The sequence below is a fragment of the Lepidochelys kempii genome, chromosome 5 (assembly GCF_965140265.1).
Source record: "Lepidochelys kempii isolate rLepKem1 chromosome 5, rLepKem1.hap2, whole genome shotgun sequence".
Lineage (NCBI taxonomy): Eukaryota > Metazoa > Chordata > Testudines > Cheloniidae > Lepidochelys > Lepidochelys kempii.
The window spans coordinates 74,125,336-74,152,896 of NC_133260.1; the positions used below are offsets into that span (position 1 = coordinate 74,125,336).

The 27,561-nt window shown below is 44.1% G+C and overlaps 1 protein-coding gene across 1 annotated transcript; it reads left to right on the top strand.

Moving 5' to 3' along the window:
- Window positions 1-7,610, top strand: LOC140911521 (uncharacterized). Its single transcript, XM_073344743.1, has 2 exons — window positions 1-6,255; window positions 6,842-7,610. The coding sequence occupies exons 1-2, from the start codon at window positions 5,673-5,675 to the stop codon at window positions 7,369-7,371; spliced, it is 1,113 nt and encodes a 370-aa protein (XP_073200844.1). The 5' UTR covers window positions 1-5,672; the 3' UTR covers window positions 7,372-7,610.
- Window positions 7,611-27,561: the final 19,951 nt, after the last annotated feature.

The window sequence follows — 27,561 nt, forward strand, 5'->3', positions numbered from 1 at the left end:
TGGTGAGGGTGGTGAATAGCTCAATGAAGGGCTGGGCTTTAGGTATCCTGTGGTAGGGATGAGTTCAGGGCTAGGGTTCCACCATCTTCGAGATCTTTGTATCTTCAGGCCCTCGGTGCACATTGGGGGTTGCAGAGCCTAATTCAGCTGGAGACAGTCTGGCCTGGCCACCTGGGGTGGATGGTGGACCAAGGATCTTAGCAGTAGTACATCTGAATCACTGAATTATGTTTTTTTCATTATAGATTCACTGACCCTTTCCTATTGAACCACAGGCACTTCTGGTGTCTGCCTTCTATTCTCCTTTGTGAACATAAAGAATTCAGAGAGTATTTCAGTAATGGTACATAATATATTCTGTTGCTAAATTATTATTGTCATATCATGGAGTCTGTGCTTGCATCTACACAGGTTTCTGCTCCCCCTTATAGGCAGAGATAGTAGCAATGCCCATAATTAATGCTGCCTAACACTTCATTATAAGTTTCTATTTTCAGTTATTTATAACATTGCCAGAATTTAATCAATTGAGGTGAAACTTTCCATGTTTGTTTTTATTTTTATTTATTTGTATTATGGAAGTGCCTAAGGACCAGCTGAGAACAGGGCCGCATTGTTCTAGGCAGTGTACAAATAGAGTAACTCGGTCCCTGTCTAAAGAGCTTAATAGACGAGACAGACATGGGGGTAGGGAAAATGGATAGAACAGAGGGATGGTTTGCAAATGATATGTTATTGGCACAAAATTTAAAAAAGACCTCTGCAGTGGGTTCTTGTTAGGGGAGTGGATTAGCGAAGCTGACAGACAAAACAAGGGACAGAAGGGACAGCATAAGGAGGATAAGGACAGTGTTAAAAAGGGAGGGAAGAATGTAGGGGGAGCACACAGGGCAGATGGAATGAGGCTGAGGTGAATGGACTGAGCAAGGGGGCAGACCAGTCAGCACAGGGAGAGAATGGCCAGATTCAAATTGTAGAAAGCAGTCTGATGACATCCAGGATTGACAGTCCCTGCAATGGTAGTAACTATTGAGGATGCTCCTTGCCTTTACCCCTGCAGGCTTGAGTTTCTCTTGCCCCTGGGCTGTGTCTTCCCTCTAATTTCACTTCAGTGTGAATTTTTTTGGAACATTTCAATGAAAACGATTTAGCCATTTCTAAGGATGAAGTTAGGGAAGAGTAGGTGGTAAACTACTGCTTCTGGCAGGAGCTCTGGTTTTAGACCGGGGTGCCCAGTCAGCAGCCTTCCTCTCTGGCTGCCCAGCTCTGAAGGCGGTGCCCTTGCCAGCAGTAGGGCAGAAGTAAGAGTAGTGATCCCACGACTCCCTGCAATAGCCCCGTACATCCCCCTATAATAGCCTTGCCACCTCCCCTTTCCCCCTCCCGACTCTTGTGTTGGGACTCCCATGATTACACCACCTTGAAATTTCAGATGTAAACATCTGAAAATATGAAACTGGCTAATTTTAAAAAATCCTGACCATGAAATGGTCCTGCTTTCCACTGATCTGCCTATAAGCCAGCAGTTTCCAAACTTTTGAGGGTCTCGCCCCCTCTTCATTTGCACACCACAGTCTGAGGACAGCTCAAGAAGATTTTCTTGCTGACTGATAGAGGTTATTGCTGCTAACGTGACAAGATGAATGCGTTTCTGACCCAGTTGAGCTGAGTTATGTTGAATGTTGGGGAAATATGACTTGAACTCAGATGGCAAGTGGGCTAAATGATCTACTGTTATTTCTTTAATTTTGCTGTGCTCATTTTCTCCTGTGCAGACAGCAGTGACAGGCACGAAGTAGTGGAAAACAGGTAAAGTCTTTGTCTCCATATTTGTGGACTCCCAGAATTCAGTTTTCATGATGAAAGCATTCACTTTGTCATAGCAATTTAGAATGTTAGTGCCACGGCCTTGCATGGACAAATTTAGATCATTCAGCTTGCTAAATATATCCGTGAGGGAGGCCAGTTGAGCTAACCACACAGTATTGTTAAACACAGAGGCAAGAGGGAAATGAATGATCTGGAAGAAACCATGTGAACTTCTGTGCATAACAGTTTGTCAAGTACTTCGCCTTTTGAAAGGCAGTGAACCTTTATGTGAAGCAACAGTTGCTGATGTTCTGACCCCATCTCTTCACAAAGAAAGCGAAACAGGCAAGCATTGATTGGCCTGGACTTGATAATGATGACAATTTTGATGGACTCATCTAAAACTTCAAGGAGCTCAGAACTCGTTTTTTGAAGCAAGTGCCTGGAGGGTATGATACAGTGCACCCACTGCAAGGAAGGATTTTCTTTTCTGATTCTAGCTACAAGTCCATTCACTCTCCCAGTCATTGCAGCAGCCCTGTCAGTGCAGGTGAATTTGCATAAAATCGAACTCAAATGGTGTTCAGAAAAAAAGTCAATTAATTTAAAAATGGCGCCTCTGGTTGAGTTTGCCATTATACTTTTGCAAAACAGCATGTGCTTTTTGACATCCGTAGTTGCTTACATTCAATACCGTGAAATCAGCTGAGCTTCTCTACTAATATCTATGGACTCCTCAAGCTGAAAGACAAATGTTTTTGCCATTTGCTTTCTCTGCAAGTTGAGAGAGAATATCCTCAGCCATTTTTTCAGTTCTACAACACAGTGTCATTAGATAAGGGTACTTTCTTGAGAATATCAACTGTTTTTTGTCAAGCGTGTTTTCTGCAAGTGCTACAACGACAGACAATCAGATCTTCTACAGTTGTGTACGGCTTCTTTTATTTTGCTACAAGAAAGGAGACAGCGTATGAAGCTTCAAGTGCTTTTGTAGAAAAAGTGAAGCTTTTTTCCATTTTGAGCTGGTAAGTCTGGACTTGGATTTATTTGAAAAAATTCTACTGGCTTACCCACATGCACAAGGTGTTTTGGCTTCAAATGTCATTGCAAACACACCAGCTTCATACTATTATTTGATAGTTTCTGTGCAAAGGAAACGCAAATCTTGAGGAGGATTGCTATTTGTAGATGTGAATCGAAAAGCAATATATTCTTCGCAGAAATGACGATGTTTTTTTCCAGGTCATTTCAACTTCTTACAAATTTAGTGTCACCACTACCGCTGCTTCCAACTCCTCGTTTTAAAAATCTAGCCATTTTTACATCACAACAGCATACACACCATGACAACTTCACCTCATTAACATGCTTGCACAATCAGTAAATGACATAACGCATGTCTAATAGTTCATATATGCATGTTACGTTACCATTTAATATAGTATATAGAGCAGTATAAACAAGTCATCGTATGAAATTTTAGTTTGTACTAACTTCGTTAGTGTGGTTTTATGTAGCCTGTTGTAAAACGAGGCAAATGTCTAGACGAGTTGATGTACCTCTTGGAAGAGCTCTGCATACCCCCAGGGATACACCTATCCCTGGTGGAGAACCAGGGATCTAGACTGACCTCCTGCACATTGAAGGCCACAGATCTCACTCCTCTATTCCTGGAATAGGCTCATAATCTCTGGCTGAGTTACTGAAGTCCTCAAATCATAGTTTAAAGACTTCAAATTACAGAGAATCCACCATTTACACTAGTTCAAACCAGCAAGTGATCCAACCCATGCAGAAGAAGGCAAAAAATCCCCAAGGTTTCTGCCAATCTGACCTGGTGGAAAATCCGTTCCTGACACTAAATATGGCGATCAGTTAGACCCTGAGGATGTTGGCCAGACACCTGGGAAGGAATTCACTGTAGTAACTCAGTCTTCCCTGTCTACTATCCTGTCTCCCGCCACTGGAGATATTAGCTACTAGCAGTCACTGATGTGCCACATGCCATTGAAGGCAATCATACCATTCCCTTCATAAACTTATCAAACTCCGTCTCGAAACCAGTTAGGCCTTTTGACACCAGTTAGGCCTCCCTTCCCCTGGGAAGGCTGTTCCAGAACTTCACTCCTCTGAGGGTTAGAAATCTTCTAATTTCAAGCCTAAACTTGGCCAGTTTGTTCTTGTAATGGGGCTGAATTAAGATTGCATGGGCTATCTTAATTTGGGCATTTCCCAATTTTGGAGTGCTTTATTTTGCAATCTGTATATAGTTTTAGCATCATATTATAATTGCTATAATTTCATTCTGTTTTCTTTTGCATCTTTCCATATTTGGATGCCTTTGTGTATTCATTTGCCTTTTAGGGTTTGTACCTTTCTGTTACACACTTTAGCTAAAGGCATTTGTCACATTGTTACATTAAAAGTTACACTTTTAAACAGGAGGAGAATATTTAAGAAGTAGCTTGATCTTGGATACAAAATCAAAAGGCTAAACTAGTCTAAATCTGTTAACTCAGATGGCAAGTGGGCTAAATGATCTACTGTTATTTCTTTAATTTTGCTCTGCTCAGTTTCCCCTGTGCAGACAGCAGTGACAGGCACGAAGTAGTGGAAAACAGGTAAAGTCTTTGTCTCCATATTTGTGGACTCCCAGAATTCAGTTTTCATGATGAAAGCATTCACTTTGTCATAGCGATTTAGAATGTTAGTGCCACGGCCTTGCGTGGAAAAATTTAGATCATTCAGTTTTCTCCTGTCAGTGCTATTGTGTGAGCAGCTTTTTTTTTTTTTTTTTGGCTTATAAATAAAATGCTGATATCTCTAGATGACTAAAATATACATCTGTAAATGTGAGGGGAAAAAATTACTGGCACAGTGTTGAAGTTCTAGTATGAAAGCCACTACGAAAGTAATGATTAGGCCTCCCCAAGAAGTCATGGTCATGCCCTGCAGGGATGTAAAAAGAGGATTCTCTGACTGATTAACTTCAGTTTTTTTCTGTGCTCAACCTTCCTAAGCTTTCCAATGAAGAAAGGTTTGATTTTCCTGCTATCCTATTTTCTGTAGCAGATAACTTTATCAAAGAAATGGAACCCAAGAGCAAGCTTCCAGCCTTGTTGAGTTTATATCTCATTTCTGCAAACAAACAAACAAAACCCTTAATATGCTTAGAACATGCACTTTCTTTCTTTCTGTTTCTAACAGTGCATGAATTATATGAAAGCAAAATAAATTAACCTCTGAAAACTATGCTTTCCTAAGAACATAAAAAAACCCAGACTGGGTCAGATCAGTAGTTCATCTAGCCCAGTATCCTGTCTTCCGACAGTGGCCAATGCCAGGTGCCCTAGAGAGAATGAACAGAAGAAGTAATCATCAAGTGATCCATCCCTTTTTGCCCATTAATGATTCCCAACAATCTGTTTGCTTTTTTTCCTTTTTTGAGTAGTGTCTCTATGCATGCTCCACTGTAGGTGTATCTGCGCATCTAATCAAAGATTTTGAGCCCTGGTCTACACTAGGACTTTAGGTCGAATTTAGCAGCGTTAAATCGATTTAAACCTTCACCCGTCCACACAGTGAAGCCCTTTATTTCGACTTAAAGGGCTCTTAAAATCGATTTCCTTACTCCACCCCTGACAAGTGGATTAGCGCTTAAATCGACGTTCCCGGCTCGAATTTGGGGTACTGTGGACACAATTCGATGGTATTGGCCTCCGGGAGCTATCCCAGAGTGCTCCATTCTGACTGCTCTGGACAGCACTCTCAACTCAGATGCACTGGCCAGGTAGACAGGAAAAGAACCGCAAACTTTTGAATCTCATTTCCTGTTTGGCCAGCGTGGCAAGCTGCAGGTGACCATGCAGAGCTCATCAGCACAGGTGACCATGATGGAGTCCCAGAATCACAAAAGAGCTCCAGCATGGACCGAACGGGAGGTACGGGATCTGATCGCTGTTTGGGGAGAGGAATCCGTGCTATCAGAACTCCGTTCCAGTTTTCAAAATGCCAAAACCTTTGTGAAAATCTCCCAGGGCATGAAGGACAGAGGCCATAACAGGGACCCGAAGCAGTGCCGCGTGAAACTGAAGGAGCTGAGGCAAGCCTACCAGAAAACCAGAGAGGCGAACAGCCGCTCTGAGTCAGAGCCCCAAACATGCCGCTTCTATGATGAGCTGCATGCCATTTTAGGGGGTTCAGCCACCACTACCCCAGCCGTGTTGTTTGACTCCTTCAATGGAGATGGAGGCAATACGGAAGCAGGTTTTGGGGACGAAGAAGATGAGGAGGAGGAGGAGGTTGTAGATAGCTCACAGCAAGCAAGCGGAGAAACCGGTTTTCCCGACAGCCAGGAACTGTTTCTCACCCTAGACCTGGAGCCAGTACCCCCCGAACCCACCCAAGGCTGCCTCCTGGACCCAGCAGGCGGAGAAGGGACCTCTGGTGAGTGTACCTTTTAAAATGCTATACATGATTTAAAAGCAAGCATGTGAAAGGATTACTTTGCCCTGGCATTTGCGGTTCTCCTAGATGTAGTCCTAAAGCCTTTGCAAAAGGTTTCTGGGGAGGGCAGCCTTATTTCGTCCTTCATGGTAGGACACTTTACCACTCCAGGCCAGTAACACGTACTCGGGAATCACTGTAGAACAAAGCATTGCAGTGTATGTTTGCTGGCATTCAACCAAAATCCGTTCTTTATCTCTCTGTGTTATCCTCAGGAGAGTGAGATATAATTCATGGTCACCTGGTTGAAATAGAGTGCTTTTCTTCAGGGGACACTCAGAGGAGCCCATTCCTGCTGGGCTGTTTACCTGTGGCTAAACAGAAATGTTCCCCGCTGTTAGCCACAGGGAGGGGGGAAGGTTGAGGGGGTAGTCACGCGGTGGGAGGAGGCAAAATGCGACCTTGTAACGAAAGCACATGTGCTATGTATGTAATGTTAACAGCAAGGTTTACCCTGAAAGAGTGTAGCGACTGTTTTATAAAATGTGTCTTTAAATACCGCTGTCCCTTTTTTTTTCTCCACCAGCTGCATGTGTTTCAATGATCACAGGATCTTCTCCTTCCCAGAGGCTAGTGAAGCTTAGAAAGAAAAAAAAACGCACTCGCGATGAAATGTTCTCCGAGCTCATGCTGTCCTCCCACACTGACAGAGCACAGACGAATGCGTGCAGGCAAATAATGTCAGAGTGCAGGAAAGCACAAAATGACCGGGAGGAGAGGTGGCGGCCTGAAGAGAGTAAGTGGCGGGCCGAAGAGAGTAAGTGGCGGGCTGAAGCTCAAATGTGGCGGCAGCGTGATGAGAGGAGGCAGGATTCAATGCTGAGGCTGCTGCAGGACCAAACCAGTATGCTCCAGTGTATGGTTGAGCTGCAGCAAAGGCAGCTGGAGCACAGACTGCCACTGCTGCCCCTCTGTAACCAACCGCCCTCCTCCCCAAGTTCCATAGCCTCTACACCCAGACGCCCAAGAACGCGGTGGGGGGGCCTCCGGCCAACCAGCCACTCCACCACAGAGGATTGCCCAAAAAAAAGAAAGCTGTCATTCAATAAATTTTAAAGTTGTAAACTTTTAAAGTGCTGTGCTTAAAGTGCTGTGTGGCATTTTCCTTCCCTCCTCCACCACCCCTCCTGGGATACCTTGGTAGTCATCTCCCTATTTGTGTGATGAGTGAATAACGAATGCATGACTGTGAAGCAGCAATGACTTTATTGCCTCTGCAAGCGGTGATTAAAGGGAGGAGGGGAGGGTGGTTAGCTTACAGGGAAGTAGAGTGAACCAAGGGGCGGGGGGTTTCATCAAGGAGAAAGAAACAGAACTTTCACACCGTAGCCTGGCCAGTCATGAAACTGGTTTTCAAAGCTTCTCTGATGCGTACCGCGCCCTCCTGTGCTCTTCTAACCGCCCTGGTGTCTGGCTGCGCGTAACCAGCAGCTAGGCGATTTGCCTCAGCCTCCCACCCCGCCATAAACGTCTCCCCCTTACTCTCACAGATATTGTGGAGCACACAGCAAGCAGTAATAACAGTGGGAATATTGGTTTCGCTGAGGTCTAAGCGAGTCAGTAAACTGCGCCAGCGCGCCTTTAAACGTCCAAATGCACATTCTACCACCATTCTGCACTTGCTCAGCCTGTAGTTGAACAGCTCCTGACCACTGTCCAGGCTGCCTGTGTATGGCTTCATGAGCCATGGCATTAAGGGGTAGGCTGGGTCCCCAAGGATACATATAGGCATTTCAACATCCCCAACAGTTATTTTCTGGTCTGGGAAGAAAGTCCCTTCCTGCAGCTTTTGAAACAAACCAGAGTTCCTGAAGATGCGAGCATCATGGACCTTTCCCGGCCATCCCACGTTGATGTTGGTGAAACGTCCCTTGTGATCCACCAGAGCTTGCAGCACTATCGAAAAGTACCCCTTGCGGTTTATGTACTCGGCGGCTTGGTGCTCCGGTGCCAAGATAGGGATATGGGTTCCGTCTATAGCCCCACCACAGTTAGGGAATCCCATTGCAGCAAAGCCATCCACTATGACCTGCACATTTCCCAGGGTCACTACCCTTGATATCAGCAGATCTTTGATTGCGTGAGCTACTTGCATAACAGCAGCCCCCACAGTAGATTTGCCCACTCCAAATTGATTCCCAACTGACTGGTAGCTGTCTGGCGTTGCAAGCTTCCACAGGGCTATCGCCACTCGCTTCTCAACTGTGAGGGCTGCTCTCATCCTGGTATTCATGCGCTTCAGGGCAGGGGAAAGCAAGTCACAAAGTTCCATGAAAGTGCCCTTACGCATGTGAAAGTTTTGCAGCCACTGGGAATCGTCCCAGACCTGCAACACTATGCGGTCCCACCAGTCTGTGCTTGTTTCCCGAGCCCAGAATCGGCGTTCCACAGCATGAACCTGCCCCATTAGCACCATGATGCATGCATTGTCAGGGCCCATGCTTTCAGAGAAATCTGTGTCCATGTCCTGATCACTCACGGGACCGCGCTGACGTCGCCTCCTCGCCCGGTATTGCGTTGCCATGTTCTGGTGCTGCATATACTGCTGGATAATGCGTGTGGTGTTTAATGTGCTCCTAATTGCCAAAATGAGCTCAGCAGCCTCCATGCTTGCCTTGGTAGGGCGTCCACACAGAAAAAAGGCGCGGAACGATTGTCTGCCGTTGCTCTGACGGAGAGAGGGGCGACTGACGACACGGCTTACAGGGTTGGCTTCAGGGAACTAAAATCAACAAAGGGTGTGCCTGTACATCAAGGAGTATTTCAGGCAGGACTGCACGGAGGGTTCCAATAAGAAATGGTGCACCTAAGTTATCGTTGTTATTGGAACAAGGAGGTTAGCCTGGCCTCTGATTGATACATGGCTAGATTTACCTCGCTGCACCTTCTCTGTGAGTGACTGCAGTGTGATCTAGACAGGGGAGGAGGCAAATGAGTACAAAACAAATCTGGTCTATTTCTTGTTCTGACCCACTCCATCTATCTTTTACATCTTTGGCTGGCAGCAGACGGTGCAGAAGGACTGCATGCCATCCACATCTCATGGCTGCTTGGCAGAAGATGGTACAGTACGACTGCTAGCAATCCTCATCTCTTGCCTGCCTGGCAGAAGATGGTACAGTACGACTGCTAGCAGTCCGTATCGCCTGCCCGCTCACCATAAGACGGTTCAATAGGACTGCAGGACTAAAGAGAATGACCTGGTCAAGTCACTCCAAATTTAGTCCCTGCGCCCATGTCTGCCCAGGCGCTCCCAGCTGACGTGGCCAGGAGCACCTCGGACACGACGAGGACGACTACCAGTCGTATTGCACCGTCTGCTGCCAGAAGGCAATGGGTTGCTGCTACTGTGCAGCAAAGCCGTACCGCGTCTGCCAGCACCCAGGAGACATAGGGTGACGGTTACCTGAGCGGGCTCCATGCTTGCCATGGTATGGCGTCTGCACAGGTAACTCAGGAAAAAAGGCGCGAAATGATTGTCTGCCCTTGCTTTCACGGGGGGAGGGAGGGAACGGGGGCCTGACGATATGTACCCAGAACCACCCGCGACAATGTTTTAGCCCCATCAGGCATTGGGATCTCAACCCAGAATTCCAATGGGCAGCGGAGACTGCGGGAACTGTGGGATAGCTACCCACAGTGCAACGCTCCGGAAGTCGACGCTTGCCTCGGTACTGTGGAAGCGCTCCGCCGAGTTAATGCACTTAGAGCATTTTCTGTGGGGACACACACACTCGAATATATAAAACCGATTTCTAAAAAACCGACTTCTATAAATTCGACCTAATTTCGTAGTGTAGACATACCCTAAGTAGCAGTGTCCATTTGGCTCGCACTTGGGTTGATAGCCTGAGAGCTGTTGCCAGCCTGAAGGGTAGTACTTTGTATAGGTACAGGTAATTGCCTAGCTTGAAACTCAGGTATTTTCTGTGCCTTTACCAACCCAGCCCTGAAAGTTGAGAGCAGTGATTATGCTCCCCAGAGGAGCCAGGTGGAATTTGATTTCCCTTTAGAGTCTGTTAAATTTGTAGAATTCTAGAAAAGAACGCAGACCACAGCCTATTTTAGGAGTAGGAAAAGTTTCTGGTAAGAAGGATCTTTCTACCAGAGTGAACTTTGACCAGACTATTATTTCCTGAGCGGCATCAGCTTGTCTTTTTGAGCTTTCTAAAAAGAGCTTATAGACATCATAGCCTTTTCAATCAAAGGCTTTCTTCCTGCCCCTAACCAGCAGTTATAATTCCTGTCAGAAGTGGGGCGTTTAGCATGGCAAGAAGATAACCCAAACCCACAGTTTTACAAGGTGGGTTTTTCACTGGATGTGGCAGTGTGGGAAGGGCCCCCAGTTATACAAACGCAGGAAGAAAATGTATGGAAACTTTAGATTTTTTTTTTAAGACTATCGACCAATTATCCAATCCAGTAAAGAACTATTTACAGAACTTCATCTACTGCTCTTGCAGTGGAAGAAGGGAGGGAATTGGTTCTGCGACTGCTCCAGCAGTTGGTCTTGGAATGTTGGGATTCCGAACGCATGTGTGGCCCATATGTGCCAACTACTACACAAAAATGGTTCCATAGCTGTGTGGCTAGACGCCCAGCACTGCCGTGTGGCTAGACGCCCAGCACTGCCGTGGGGCTGTGTAGTAGTGGTGGTTTGAGGAAGGTGATATTTTGAGACTGGACTTGTTCCTGGTGAGTGGAGATACAAGGCTCCCTTTATTTGCCTTTACCAGGAAACCACTTTCAAAATGTTGGCTAAAGTAACCACATTTTAGAAAACGTTTTAAATGGCCAGTAAAACTCAACCGGTCAGTGTAATTTATTAAATCAGACAGACTTCTTAATTCACAAGTGGTTTGCATCAATATCTTACCCATGCTAGGACATTTATTACAGTTCATTTGCTACCAAAGGAAATAACTCTTGAAAATAAGAAAGCAAAGTGGAAAATAGAGTTTGCTCATAATAGTCAAAAGAAGAATGGACTAAAGCTATTTCCAATATTTAGGTGGTTTCTTTCTGTAACAAGTTTTGCAACTCAGAGAGTAGTTATCACTGGTTTACTTTCAAACCGGGAGGATGTGTGTACTGGGGTCTTCCAAGAGTCTGTGTCCTGGAGCTAGTACTAGTCAATATTTTCATTAATGACCTGGATAATGGAGTGGATGACCACAAGCTGGGAGAAGTTGCAAGCATTTTGGAGGACAGGATTGGAATTTAAAATGCCCTTAATAAATTGGAGAACTGGTCTGAAATCAAAATGAAATTCAATGAAGATAAGTGTAAAGTACTAGGGAAGGAGAAATCAGATACACAAATATAGAACAGACAATAATTGGGGCTAGGTAGTACCGCTGCTGAAAAGCATCTGGGGACTGTAGTGGGTCACAAATTGAATGAGAGTCAGTGTGATGAAACGGCAAAAAACAAAACAAAAAACCAGGAGTGTTGTATGTAAGAGAGGAGTGGTAATTGTTCCGCTGTACTCGGTCCTGGTGAGGCTTCAGCTGGAATATTGTGTCCAGTTTGAGGCACCATGCTTTAAGACAAATGGGAGAGTCCAGAGAAGAGCAACAAAAATGATAAAAGATTTAGGAGACCTGATGTGTGAAGAAAGGTTGGGGAAAAATTGACATGTTTAGTCTGAGAAAAGAAGACTGAGGGGGGACCTGATAAGTTTTCAAATGTATTAAAGGCTGTTATAAAAGAGGATGGCGATCAATTGTTTTCCATGTCCACCAAGAATAGGATAAGAAGTAATGGGCTTAATCTGCCACAAGGGAGGCTAGATACTAGGAAAAGTGTTCTAAAAAGAAGGATAGTTAAGTACTGGAATAGGTTCCAGAGGGAGGTTATGGAATCCCTGTCACTGGAGGATTTTTTAAGAACAGGTTAGACAGGGATGGTTTAGGTTTGTGTTCCACTTGATCCTCTTGGTAAGACCCAAGCAGAGTCATTCAAAAATATTAAATAGTAATTAACATGAACTGCTACTAAAATAAGCTTTATTAGAAACTACACAATCTCTCACACTGTGCTGCATGAACCCACCACTTTCTGGAGGACACAGTGTATATATTACTTTTGCCAAACTTTTAAGGATAATTTCAAAGTGTGTTAGTTATTTCAATGATGCAAAATAATCCAGGGTTTGAAGGGCATCCAGACTCAATTGTATACTACATTATGCAGTAATTCAACTTGTGTCTGCCACGCACAAGCTGGCATACATATAGCCGAAGGTTCGGGAAGTGGAGAGGGGTAGGAAGAGTGGAAAGTAAATGGGTGATACAGAGTGGTGAGACCAGTTACAAATTCCCGCAATTACTACATCTTTCCTTCACCCAATCTTTCCCCAGTTTTATAAACTCGCCAGTTAAAAAGGGACTACCTCAACTAACCTCTCTCCTTGCTTCTATACTTTCCTGTGCCTTCTTTTGAGATGCTCCCTCACCCTAACCCTGCCTGCTAAACTTTTTCATACCCGCTAGTAATCAAAGCCTCCCAGCCTCCTTACCTGATAAAATAACCCCCTTATCTCCTGTGAGCAGCACTCCTAGCAGACCTCCCCATTCCTTCACTCATCCTGGGACAAATGCTCTGATCCCCTTCCTGCTGCCAGGCTCTCTTGTCCCCATTCAGTTTTGTCTTTAAAATTTCCCACCCATGGCGGCAAGGACGGTGGGTAGCACTGGTCTGAACAAGACTGTCATGGACCTGGGTGTTTGTGGCACAGGTTGTGCCTGAGTAGGTTTGGGTAAGCACAGTGGCAGCAGTTTGTGACCACCTGCAACCCTGTGTTCTCCAACACGGCAACCAGTGGACGTGCGCCAGGTTGAGCAGTGATGCAAGCGTTTTCAGAAAAAACAGCTAGTGTCGATGTACTCTAGTGTTGCTGGAGCCAACAGTGAAGGAGACAGACACACAGATACAGAGGGAGCTTTGATGGACACCTAGCTGTGTGCTGTGCTGGCTGCAAAACCAAAACTAATATAAAAGTGAGGTTTTGCACAGGGGAGGTGGGAGAGGAGAGCACAAAGATCCCTGAACACATAAAAGGACAGGACAGCACAGTGACAAAACCCTGCTGTATCCCACCTCCTCATTATTTCAACTATGGCTAGTATTACAAGAAAATACTTGTCCCCTGCACAGGTCAGTCTTGTATATCAGTCCTGATATAGCCAGGCCATGAATATTTTATCATAGTGTAGGGAGGTGGTCACCCTGCTCTGGCCCTTAAGGGGTTAAACAGCCCTAGGAGAGGGCTGCCTGCAGGGCCAATAGTAAAAGCAGCCCTGGAGAGGGCTGCTGCTGGGGGAAGAGGAGTGAGGCCAGCCCAATCAGGGCCCAGCTGGCCCGTATAAGAGGGCTGCAGGCCAGAAGCTGGAGGCATCTTACTCTAGCCCTGGAGTGGGAAAGGCTAGCTGCCTGGGAGCAAGGTACCTGAGCTGGAGCAGTGCTGGGGAAGGGCAAAGGGAGCTGGGGCGCTTCAGCTTGGTAAAGGCCCAGAAAAGTACTAGGGCTACAGAGGGGCAGTCTGGGAATAGGCAGAGGTAGCTGGTCCTAACCCCTTGCCAATGATGAGCAGCTATTACACTGCAGTCTGCCCTAGCGAGCAGGGGCTAGATGATGACTGGCAGTAGCCACTGAGCCGAGGTAGGTTTAGAGGGTTGGGGGTTCCCCTGGGAAGGGAGACCCAGAGCATGGGGGGGTACTGCTGGGGCAGAACCCCAAAGTTAAAGGGCACCAGGGTCTGGGAGGAACACAGGGGTCAGTGATAGGTGAGATACCAGCCTGCAGAGGGTGCTCCGGGCTGGAAGAGCTAATTCCCAAGACAACCAGCAGGAGGTGCCACGCCAGTGAGTCCTTGCTTCGCTACACATAGGTTTTGGAAATGTCCCAAATTCACAGAGTGGTGGAATGAAATTAAGAAATGAAAGAGCGCCCATACCAAAAATTCAACTCATAATTATTTTAAATGTCCTGTTTAATATAAGCTTAGTTGAATTGTTTGGATAGAACACACAACAACTCATTTGTAATCTGTTGTTTTGGTCCAGGAAAGCGTTTCTCTTTGAGTGAATAAACAGCCTGGATCCTATGAAGCAGCTGTGGAGGAGACAGAAGGGGGATATTTTCTTGTGAATGCACTCACATATTTGTATAGATGAACTACCATGCATGATCCTTATGTAAACACACACTTTATCCACATGAAGGATATATCCTGGTTATCTTTAATTTCCTCCTACTCAGTGCTTCAAAGCTTGAAATCCTCCTCTTGGATAAAACATCCTTTGTGTGCCATGTGACACTCTGTTATTGCTTTCCTTAAGTTGGGTCTCAGTTCCAGAGGTCTTAGAGGAAATCCAGATTTAGCAATGACCCTTTCTTTTCCCATCTCCTGTATACAAGTTTGTCTACCTCAGTATTGCCAGAATTCATCCATATTCTTGACTTTTCTGTTTCAGAACTTTAATTATTTTCTGCCTTGCCTACTGCAGTTCCTTCTTTTATTGTCTTCTTAAATTCCTTATCTAAAGTTTAGGAGGTCTAGTATGGTACAGGTAGTCCATGTTCCTTCTTGGAATAAGCACATAATACCCACATTCTTTGTCACCTTTACTGGTTTCCTATTCACTTCTATCAAATTCAAAACTCTTATTTTCAGAACTCCTCATAAACTTGCATAACATTACTGTAATACGGCAGCCTGCCTGGAGTGCCCTACAGTGGTAGGCTCTGGTAGAATAGGCACACCTGCCTCAGTTTCCCTTCTCAATCGCACCAAGCACACTAGGACATTTTCTCTTGACTCAGTTATACTCATACTGGGGCCAGTGTCTGACACAAACATAGTCTAAACAGTACACAACACAAGTCACAGACCTAGACCATGTCTCACACCCAGTATGTATAGTCCTTAAACTGACATATTCTCTGGTCCATTGACATAGTACATACCACATTTTGATGTCTTCCACAGTAACTGGGATCTTCTTAGTTTCACTCTAATCCTAGAGCTCTCCCAGCTCTTCCACTTGGAGTGTGACCCTACTCCTCCACAGGGGAACCCCCACTGTTCTCTGGTGAGAGTTCATCTCAGTCAAGGGGGCATCTTTCACGCTCACTGGCTGTCAGTCTGCTCCAGCCCTCTGGCTCCAGCGAGGAGACAACAGTGGGTAAGCTCCTCCACTGCTCCCCTGCCTGCAGCCCTCTTCTTTGGCTTTCTGGCTTGGGGAAGTCAACCAGAAAATCCCTCTTGCTGCTCTCCTGCCTTAAGCTTCCCCCAGGGAACCACCTACAGCTTCCTTCAGGGATCTCCTGCAGTCTCCTGGCTCTGGGAGCTCTCAATTGCCGATCTCTCATTCCCTGGCTGTTCTCAGCTGGTCCTTTTCGGCTCTTAGATTTCCTCAGTCTCCTTCTTTCTAAGGCCCAGGTGCCATCTTAGGCCTAATTGGAGGTCAGCTGACCAGTCACAGGTGTACTGGCCTCTTTCCTCTGAAAGGGCCAGTGTTAGGCCTGTGAATTTCCTGGAACGCTCTCCCTCCAGATACGAAGCTGTAGAGTGATCTGCCTTCTTCAAATATTATCTCAAGACCTTTTTCTTTTTAACTTATAACTGACCCATTGTCAAGCATTTTGTAATACTTGGATGGGTGATAGCTATAGATGTATGTATTCCTTGTATTTGGAATAATGGCCCAAATTCATCCTGGTGACATTCCAATGAAGTCAGTGAAGTTAAATCAGAGATGCATTTGGATCACGATTTCAATCGGAATTCTCACGAAGTAAGAAACTGTTCAATATGGTACTAAGCACCAAGGGCTGGATCCATTAAAGTCAGTAGGAGCAGGATGATACCATAAGTCCTCAAAGAACCGGATTTTCAAAGGTGACAAACACCCAGAATGTCATTTGAAATCCGTGGGAGCTGCAGGTGCTCAACACCACTGAAAATCAGGTTTCATATTTTTAGTGTGTTTACATAATGACTAAGTATTAGCAACCTCACATTGATTATATTTTCCTTTTCCAGTGCTGGTTCAGGAAGGAGAGCAGTATGTAAAACCAAGGAGAGAAATCTATGGCACAGATTAAGATTCCTTAAGAGCAAAGAATATACCCACTGAGCAATGAGAGAAGAGAAAGTAGAGGAAAGATGGGTAAACTATGAGGTTGTAGTGACCCAGATTGAAAAAGGGTTTTGTGATGGGGTGTACCAGGCCCAGAGGCCATACTGGAGGCCTTGTGGCCCTTTCACACCCTGCCCCAGGAAAGGGAGCAGTAGAGGTGGGTCTTCCAGGCTCCCTAGAGAGGCTTGTGGGGGGAGCAGCCAATCAGAGCCCGTCAGGCTCTCAAAAGTTGCTGCTGGACAGAGCAGTCATTGACAGGAGCCAGAAGAGCAAGGGTGGTGCTCCTAGTGAGGTGCAGGAGCTGTAGTACATGGACAGAGCAGTTGCTGTCTGGAACCAGAGGAACAAGAAAGGTGCTTTGCTGGCTGCTGGAACTCAAATGATATCCTCAGCCCTGGGGTAAGGGTGGAGCAGAGGGGCTGCATGGGAAGTGGCCTGAGGAATAGCAGCAGCAACTATTACACAAAGCACAAGTGGCTGCTATTTATAGAGTGCTTGGGTCAGGACTTTGAGTAATGGGTGGGCCTGGGTCCCCCGCACTGGCAGAATGGCCTAAGCTCTGTGAAGGGGACAAGTGGTGTTTAGAGGGACACAACTCCTTCTCCATGGAGAAAGCCGTGGGGGCACTGCTCTATAAAAGGGCAGGGACAGATTGAAAACTAGCCCAGAAGGGGCTGAAGACAGCCCTGAGACAGCGCCTAAAGAAATTACTGAGGGCACTGTGACAAGTCCTGTTGGACTTTTCACCTCGGAAGGGGTTTGTGTGTTCAGGGATCTAGACTATGCACGGCTTAGCCGGAGGGCTGAGCCCCTGAAGACCCATTTAATTCCAGAAAGGTCTGAGAGAGTTTATGGAAACCATTAGGGAAGTCCTGTTCAATTCTGTACTTGAGTGAGAGCTCATCCCTGTCCAATAACTGAAGCATGATCATCTTTTGTACAGAACAGCACAAGGCTGATTTGCTTGTTCATCCAGGCTTTCATACTAGGCTTAGTATCATGGTATCTGACTGCCTTTCTTCTGGAGCACATGCATGGCTGGACTCTGTAGGGAAAAGGGACTACTGTGCAGAATAGCTCTGTCCCTTATCAAAAGAATCTTCTGAAAATTAAAGGTCAAGTCCCCCTCCAAAGAAGACTAGACTCAAGCATGTCTGTACATGGCTGGGAGGGATTCATGGAGAAGACTGAGAGGTAAATGTGAAAGCAAGGTGAGTCCAAATTATTGTAAAGCAGCGAGTTTGTTAGTTTTAAAACAACTCAAAAACTGAACTTCTAGCTAAAGAAAGGGTGTTTCCAGAATAAGCCATAATACTGGAGTTCAGATCAGGCAAGATTTACGTGCCCTGAGACAAGAACCATTTATTATACTTTTGTGTTTGAGGTGTGGCGGGATGGATCAGACACAGCAGAAACCTTTGAATTTCAGCTTTTGTTTTGTAGTTTGAAACTCCCAGTGGAGTTTCTGCAGCTGGGCTGAGTAATTCTGAGATGTATTCATCTCAACAAAGCTTTAATAACTCATATTGCACAACACTACAGTCTATTACTAGTCTTCTGATATCTGTAGTCACTGTCAGAATACTTAGGGGCCCCTGCATTTTGTACACGCAAATCTGAACCACCTCAGTTTGACTATAATTATCTGGCTGAGACTGTAGGGGAAAATATTTGAATTTACTTTTTTGTTGTTGCATTCTTTGAATTTACATTCTTTTCATTCCCCTTATTTACCCACCTGACCATAATCTACTCTGAGTGGTGCTGCTATACCATGCTTAATGGATGTAATCTTGTGGATAATGTATTCTTTTACCTAAGAGAATGAGAGATTAGAGCACCTTGAGAAAGATGAGAGCTGTGGCCAAACTGGGAGTTGGGGAGAGGTAAAGAGAATAATCTTTATCCAACAGCATAAACAGATGTAGTTTAGTGGTTGGGTGAAAATCTAGCCTGGTTTTCAATTTTCCAACTGCTTCTCTCAACTCTAGGGATGGGCATGAAAAGCAAAGCCCAGCACAACTTGTACCATATTGTACCCATGAGGATTGTATTTTGGAAATGGCCTCAAGTCAGATGATAATTGGTGGAATAAACGCCGCTATTATAATCCTACCACATTTACCATGTCTCGTCTGCAGTTCTGTTCTGACGTCCTGAAATATCTATAATTTAAAAACAAAACACAAACACACACAAAAATACCACCCCAAGGGTTTTCTCCTGTTTTAATTTTTTCCTGTGCTTTTCTAACAAACATAATCTCTAAATAAATAGATGCAGAACAAAATGACACAATGAAATTGTTTTTAAAGTGCAGTTCTAAACTGAAAAGTTACAGTAAAAATAACAATGGGGGTTCCCATATTTATTGTTTCTCAACAGGTTTCAGATCAATCTTGTTTAGCTGACAAATAAAAACGTAAATTTTCTAACTGCTAGCCCTGCAAACTCAACTTGGGATCTGAGAATCAAGCTGAAGCTTGAATTTGCATCGGCCCATCAATCAACAGCATTAATAAAGATTCTGCTACTGCAAGTTAGTTACCAAGTCTGCTGATGTTACATGAGCCAGATAGAATCCAGCTCACTCTACATAGTCCTTCAGAGCCAATACTACTATTAGGAGTAAAAAACAGTAAAAGATTATTTTGTATCAGAAACGCTACGTGGGTCTGACACTGTGAAGACTGTCACAATAAACCCCCTGTTTTGTAGAAAAGAGAATCTCAGCTTTTGTTTAAAAACTTTCAAGTTTCTAACCCTTGAAAACCTAAACTAGTTTAAACTAATTACTAAAGCTGAAAGGAACAAATAGGATACTTGGGAAATGACCTGAAGATCTCTGTGGCACACACAGCTGTCTTATTGTAAATAAAGAGGGAGTAAGTTTTGAGTATATTACAAAGATCACTTTGAGGAAATAGGGCTGGGTCCAATGTTCATCAAAGTCAATGGAAAGACTCCCAGGATAGGATCTACAAAGGTACTTAGGCATCTAAGTCCCATTTTTAACCACCATTGCAATCCACAAAACATCTGCTTGGCTTCTGCTGAGCACTGTAGGCTTCCGCAATTGGTCAGCACCTATGTTTTACTGTCTCCCCCCCAATCCCCCCCACAAAAGAGTTCTCTAGCCAACTACGTTTCTGTAGCTCAGCATGTGCACTGCTGTCTCATTCTAGGCACCCACGTGCCTGTCTCTAGCTAGAATGATTCACAAACCAGGGGAAACCATAGGTGTTTGGCCACCTAAGATGCATGCAGGGCCTGGTCCGGTAGCTATGCTCAGAGGCTGCTTAACTCCATGCAAAGCAGCGGGAGTGGTCCTCCATTATAACCTTTACCTTTGTGATCATGGTACTCACCCTGGATGTGGAAAACTCCTGGTTCAAGTCTCCTTCTCCTCATTAGGCAGAGGGGGATTTGAACAGTGATCTGCTACCTTTTAGGTAATGGCTCTAACCACTGGGCTATGGGATATCCTGATGTGGGTCTTCCTCAATCTCTCCTATTGAAGTTGTTCCACTTTAAGTAAATATTAATTGAGCCAGTGGAGTTGTTAGACTGACTCTTCAGCCAAGTGATTAGGCCACTCACCTGAGAGGTGGCAGATACCTGTTGAAACCCCTTCTCCTCATCAGGTGCAGAGGGGACTTAAGTGCAGGGCTCTCCCCCTGTCGAAAGTGAGTACCCTACCCACAAGGTTATAAGGGAGGTCTTCCAGCCCTTCCCAGCGCCAGATTGTTATGTGTGGAATTAGGTGGCCTCTGAGCATGCATGTTGGATTAGGCCCTGCACACAATTTAGACACCAAATGCCTATTTTCCTTGGTTCATGGACCACTAGCGGAGATAGATTCCTCCCTGCAGCCCAGACTTCAGCACTGAGCTCCAAGACAGGGATTGGGCTTAGTACACCACCCTGCCCTCAACATCTCCCATTAGTCAGCTTAGGCAGCTCCCCACCAAGTATGCTGGCTTTTGGATCACATTCTAAAGCATCTGTCTCTCTCTGTTCATTGTGTAGGAGCCTAGGCACCTAATGTGGATAATTAATGTGGACTATTAAGCTTTGTGGATAATAGTGTTGGTCATGTGATTTTTTTTTCTAAGCTGTTCTCAAATAGTTGAAAGAGAGAATCTGACAGACTTGAGGAACATACCAATAACCTACTGATTTGCACCAATTGTGGCTTAGTGCTATAATCAGAAATACATTCTTTATTTGTAACATAAAAACTCACCATCTATGTGGTATTATATCCCTTCCTTATAAACATTCTCAAGAAATATGCCTTCTGGTCAAAAGATGGTATGAATAAGGGTAAAGATCATAAAGAGTTAGTTTTCCTACACAACATACTTGTTTCTTAAGAACTTATGTATTCCTTATTGCACATTTAATTCACTAAATGCAGCTATTCATGATTCAAAACAGAATAATCTAATCAAGAAATGAGTCATTGACCTCATGAACTGTTATGGTCTTTTAATAGGTTTCAGAATAGCAGCTGTGTTAGTCTGTATTCGCAAAAAGAAAAGGAGTACTTGTGGCACCTTAGAGACTAACCAATTTATTTGAGCATAAGCTTTCGTGAGCTACAGCTCACTTCATCGGATGCATACTGTGAAAACTGCAGAAGATCTTTTTATACACACAAAGCATGAAAAAATACCTCCCCCCCCACCCCACTCTCTTGCTGGTAATAGCTTATCTAAAGTGACCACTCTCCTTACAATGTGTATGATAATCAAGGTGGGCCATTTCTAGCACAAATCCAGGGTTTAACAAGAACGTCTGGGGGTGGGGAGGTAGGAAAAAACAAGGGAAAATAGGTTACCTTGCATAATGACTTAGCCACTACCAGTCTCTATTCAAGCCTTAGTTAATTGTATCCAATTTGCAAATGAATTCCAATTTAACAGTTTCTCGCTGGAGTCTGGATTTGATTTTTTTTTGTTGTAATATCGCAACTTTCATGTCTGTAATCGTGTGACCAGAGAGATTGAAGTGTTCTCCGACTGGTTTATGAATGTTATAATTCTTGACATCTGATTTGTGTCCATTTATTCTTTTACGTAGAGACTGTTCACTTTGACCAATGTACATGGCAGAGGGGCATTGCTGGCACATGATGGCATATATCACATATTGGTGGATGTGCAGGTGAACGAGCCTCTGATAGTGTGGCTGATGTATTAGGCCCTATGATGGTGTCCCCTGAATAGATATGTGGGCACAGTTGGCAACGGGCTTTGTTGCAAGGATAGGTTCCTGGGTTAGTGGTTCTGTTGTGTGGTATGTGGTTGCTGGTGAGTATTTGCTTCAGGCTGGGGGGCTGTCTGTAGGCAAGGACTGACCTGTCTCCCAAGATTTGTGAGTGTGTTGGGTCATCCTTCAGGATAGGTTGTAGATCCTTGATAATGCGTTGGAGGGGTTTTAGTTGGGGGCTGAAGGTGACGGCTAGTGGCGTTCTGTTATTTTCTTTGTTAGGCCTGTCCTGTAGTAGGTGACTTCTGGGAACTCTTCTGGCTCTATCAATCTGTTTCTTCACTTCCGCAGGTGGGTATTGTAGTTGTAAGAATGCTTGATAGAGATCTTGTAGGTGTTTGTCTCTGTCTGAGGGGTTGGAGCAAATGCGGTTGTATCGCAGAGCTTGGCTGTAGACGATGGATCGTGTGGTGTGGTCAGGGTGAAAGCTGGAGGCATGTAGGTAGGAGTAGCGGTCAGTAGGTTTCCGGTAGAGGGTGGTGTTTATGTGACCATCACTTATTAGCACTGTAGTGTCCAGGAAGTGGATCTCTTGTGTGGACTGGAGCAGGCTGAGGTTGATGGTGGGATGGAAATTGTTGAAATCATGGTGGAATTCCTCAAGGGCTTCTTTTCCATGGGTCCAGATGATGAAGATGTCATCAATATAGCACAAGTAGAGTAGGGGCATTAGAACAACGCTTCCTCAGCTCTCGTCCCCTAAGTCAGCCATAAAAATGTTGGCATACTGTGGGGCCATGCGGGTACCCATAGCAGTGCCGCTGATCTGAAGATATACATTGTCCCCAAATGTAAAATAGTTATGGGTAAGGACAAAGTCACAAAGTTCAGCCACCAGGTTAGCCGTGACATTATCGGGGATAGTGTTCTTGACGACTTGTAGTCCATCTTCGTGTAGAATGTTGGTGTAGAGGGCTTCTACATCCATAGTGGCCAGGATGGTGTTATCAGGAAGATCAACGATGGACTGTAGTTTCCTCAGGAAGTCAGTGGTGTCTCGAAGGTAGCTGGGAGTGCTGGTAGCGTAGGGCCTGAGGAGGGAGTCTATATAGCCAGACAATCCTGCTGTCAGGGTGCCAATGCCTGAGATGATGGGGTGCCCAGGATTTCCAGGTTTATGGATCTTGGGTAGTAGATACAATATTCCAGGTTGGGGTTCCAGGGTGTGTCTGTGCGGATTTGATCTTGTGATCCCGGCTCTCCGGCTGGTAATAGCTCATCTTCAGTGATCATTCTCCTTACAGTGTGTATGATAACACCCATTTTTTCCATGTTCTGTGTGTATATAAATCTCCCCACTGTATTTTCCACTGAATGCATCTGATGAAGTGAGCTCTAGCTCACGAAAGCTTATGCTCAAATAAATTGGTTGGTCTCTAAGATGCCACAAGTACTCCTTTTCTTTTTGTCTTTTAATACCATCTCTACTGTTTTTTTTATTCAAAAAGCTTCTGAAATATAAACTTTGATTTATTTATTTTTTTTAAAAAGACCAGACAGTCTGAATAAAAATGAAATGTAATCTTTATTTTCTGTAGTGTTCTCATTAACTAACCATCAGTGTCTTAGCGTGGCAATGTATTTCAATACATGTTTCAATTATGCACATTTTAAAAATACCAGTTGGAAATGTCCCATACTAGAATTTCATTTATAACGAACTGATTTACTGTTAGAATTTGTGATATTAATTTTCACATCCGCATCATAAGCAGGTTTTCTGATAGATATTTCTCCTCCCTTGTGAGTTAAAAAATACAACTGACATTTTCGACATATCATTTTCAGTTGTCAGGATGAGATTAGTTACGGTTGGATGACAACATGCTGTTTCTTTTATAAGTACAATATGTAACAATGAAATGTGATACATAACGATGCTTGTTTTTCTGTAATATGACTAAAATGTCATAAAAACAGTTTGAATTTTTTTTTCTTTTGGTAACAAACACACACAATGTTCTCTATTTTCTTTGTGGGATCTACCACAGGAAAATTGACCTTAATTTAATTTGCGTGTTCTTGCCATCAGCTTAAAATGTATAACATCCATCACATTCATGTATATTGTGTTAGTCACAACAGCAGAAACTCTATTTTCTCTATAACATAGCAAGTAAATATTTTCCAAAAGTAGATAAAGATTTTAATTTCAAGAGATGTCCCCCTCATGCAGAGCTCAAGGAGTAGTAATGACATGATATTGGCTGTTGACAAATCTAGTTGTCAAACTAACAGTTTTATTAATAATGGGAATGGATGTGACAATGCCAGAATATCAACCAAATAGGCAGTTATTCACAACCAACCACAGCAACAAAGCAATGGGGTATTAGGACCAAATAATAAGGACACTAAAGATGAGTCAATAAATTTAAATCCACAGATTTATATTAATCTCGCTTGCATATACTCTAATTACAAGCTTCTTAAATTTATAAACAACATAATCAAATCAATAATAGTTTGCACAGTATATCCTAGACAGAGTGTCATACCATCTAATTGACAAGCCAGGGAATACAGGAAAGGACCCTAAATTAATTACACAATGTTGTGCTAAAGAATATGTGGAGAACATTAGTGCACCTATCCTGCAACTATATGTGTTCAGATGGATATCTATATTCAGGCAGAGCCCCACTAAAGTCCTGTTGAAGTTGAGGGGGCTCCATGTAGGGGTGCAGGAATTCCCATATGCTTATTTAACTGTAGGATTGGGACCGACGGTTGCAAAGTAGTTAAAAGCCAAGAAATGCCAGAGTTAAGGTTGGGTACACAACTCTCTGTGCCAGCGATTTTTCCCCTAATCTTATGAGAGTGTTCTGGTTGCACATTATGTAAAGTAGAAAAATATGTAAATAACATACCAAAGCAGCAACATGCGTTGTCTAGATGATCACCCTAAAGAACCTGAGCATCAGAGATAAAGAGGAAGAGGCAGAGTATATTATCTGCGTTGGCTGCTTCTCTCTCTCTCTCACTTCAGATTTATACTGCAATAAGCATTGCTGGTTACCCAAAGGCCTTAAAGGCATGATCCAAACGCTACTGGAGTCAATGGGAGGCTTTTAATTGACTTCAGCAAAATTTGGATCGGGCCTTACATCCCCTTTTGGACAGGTCCCTTGTGTTCACTTAGTCTCTAAACTATTTGGTAACTTTGTTCTGTGTTCCAGTTATTCAAGGCTAAGAGATCTTGGGAGCAACTCCTTCTTCTTTGAAAATGCAGGTATCTTTTATAAATGCTTGTAATGGCTGATGTGGCTTGCTGTGATAAAATGAACTCTTTCACTATACACCAAAAATGTTTGGCCTGTAAGTGTTAACTTGCATGTTGCTTTTCGTGGCCCTGCTCTTGGGTCTGAGCAAAGTGTAGTGCAGGGATCGACAACTTTTGGCCTGCGACTCGCCAGGGTAAGCCCCCTGGCAGGCCGGGCCGGTTTGTTTTCCTGCCACGTCTGCATGTTCAGCCGATCGCGGCTCCCACTGGCTGCGGTTTGCCGCTGCAGGCTAATGGGGGCCGCAGGAAGTGGTGGCCAGCACATCCCTCGGCCAGTACTGCTCTCCGCAGCCCCCATTGGCCTGGAGCAGTGAACTGCAGCCAGTGGGAGTCACGATTGGCCGAACCTCTGGACGTGGCAGGTAAACAAAGTGGGCTTACCCTGGCGGGCCACATGCCAAAGGTTGACGATCCCTGGTGTAGTGTGATATCCTTAAGTTAACATAAGAACGGTCATAGTAGGTCAGACCAATGGTCCATCTAGCCCAGTATCCTGTCTTCCGTCCATGGCCAATGCCAGGTGCTTCAGAGGGAATAAACAGAACAGGTAATCACCAAGTGATAAATCCTCTCTCGCCCATTCCCAGCTTCTGGCGAACAGAGGTTAGGGATACCATCCCTGCACATCCTGGCTAATAGCCATTGATGGACCTATCCTCCATGAATTTATCTAGTTCTTTTTTGACTCCTGTAATAGTCTTGGCCTTGACAACATCCTCTGGTCCACATGTTCACTGTGTGTTGTGTGAAGGAATACTTCCTTTTGTTTGTTTTAAACCTGCTGCCTATTGATTTCATTTGATGACTCCTAATTCTTGTGATATGAGACAGAGTAAATAACACTTCCTTATTTACTTCACATCAGTCATTATTTTCTAGACCTCTATCATCTCCCCCCCCCCATAGTTGTCTCTTTTTTCCAAGCTGAAAAGTCCCAGTTTTATTAATCTCTACTTATATGGAAGCTGTTCCATACCCCTACTAATTTTTGTTGCCCTTTTCTGAACTTTTTCCAATTCCAAAAAACCTTTTTTGAGATGGGGCAACCACATCTGCACGCAGTATTCAAGATGTGGGCATACCATGGATTTATATATAGGCAATATGATATTTTCTGTCTTATTCTCTATCCCTTTACTAATGATTCCCAACATTCTGGTCACTTTTTTGACTGCCGCTGCATGTTGAGTGGATGTTTTCGGAGAACTATCCCCAATGACTCCAAGATCTCTTTCTTGAGCGGTAACAGTTAATTTAGACCCCATCATTTTATATGTGTAGTTGGGAATGTGCTTTCCAATGTGCATTACTTTGCATTTATCAACATTGAATTTCATCTGCCATTTTGTTTGCCCAGTTACCCAGTTTTGTGAGATCCCTTTGTAACTCTTTTGCAGTCTGTTTTGGACTTAACTATCTTGAGTAGTTTTGTGTTACCTGCAAATTTTGCCATCTCGCTGTTTACCCCTTTTTCCAGATCATTTATGAATATGTTGAATAGGACTGGTCCTAGTACAGATCCCTGGGGGTGCCATTATTTATGCATTCTGAAAACTGACCATTTATTCCTACCCTTTGTTTCCTATCTTTTAACCGGTTACTGACCCTAAAGACCTTCCCTCTTATCCCATGACAGCTCACTTTGCTTAAGAGCCTTTGTAGAGGGACCTTGGCAAAGGCTTTCTGAAAATCTAAATACACTATATCCACTGGATCCCCCTTGTCCACATGCTTGTTGACCCCTTCAAAGCATTCTAGTAGATTGGTGAGGCATGATTTCCCTTTACAAAAAACATGTTGACTCTTCCCCAAATCATATTCATCTGTGTCTGACAGTTTTGTTCTTTACTATAGTTTCAACCAGTTTGCCTGGTACTGAAGTTAGGCTTACCAGCCTGTAATTGTCAGGATCACCTCTGAGCCTTTTTTAAAAATTGGCATCACATTAGCTATCCTCCAGTCATCTGGTACAGAAGCTGATTTAAATGATAGGTTACATACCACAGCTAGTATTTCTGCAATTTTAAATTGGAATTCCTTCAGAACGCTTGGGTGAATACCATCTGGTTCTGGTGACTTATTACTGTTTAGTTTATCAATTTGTTCCAAAATCTCCCTAATGACACCTAAATCTGAGGAACTGTCCCAGACTGGTGACCTAAAAAGAATGGCTCAGGTTTGGGAATTTCCCTCACATCCTCTGCAGTAAAGACTGATGCAAAGAATTCATTTAGTTTCTCCACAATGGCCTTATCGTTCCTGAGTGCTCCTTTAGCATCTCGATTGTCCAGTGGTTCCACTGGTTGTTTAGCAGGCTTCCTGCTTCTGATGTAGTTAAAAATTTTTGCTATGACTTTTTGAGTCTTTGGTTAGCTGTTCTTCAAATTCTTTTTTGGCCTTCCTAATTATATTTTTACACTTTATTTGCCAGAATTCTCCTTTTTATTTTCCTCACCAGGATTTAACTGGGACTGTCAATTAATTGCAGTTAACTCACACGATTAACTCAGAAAAATTAATCAAGATGAATCGCACTGTTAAACA

Coding starts and splice junctions, on each gene's coding strand:
- LOC140911521 (XM_073344743.1), top strand. CDS start 5,673: ATGCAGAGCTCATCAGCACAGGTGACCATGATGGAGTCCCAGAATCAC. Junction 6,256..6,841: donor AGGCGGAGAAGGGACCTCTG/GTGAGTGTACCT, acceptor TTTCTCCACCAG/CTGCATGTGTTTCAATGATC.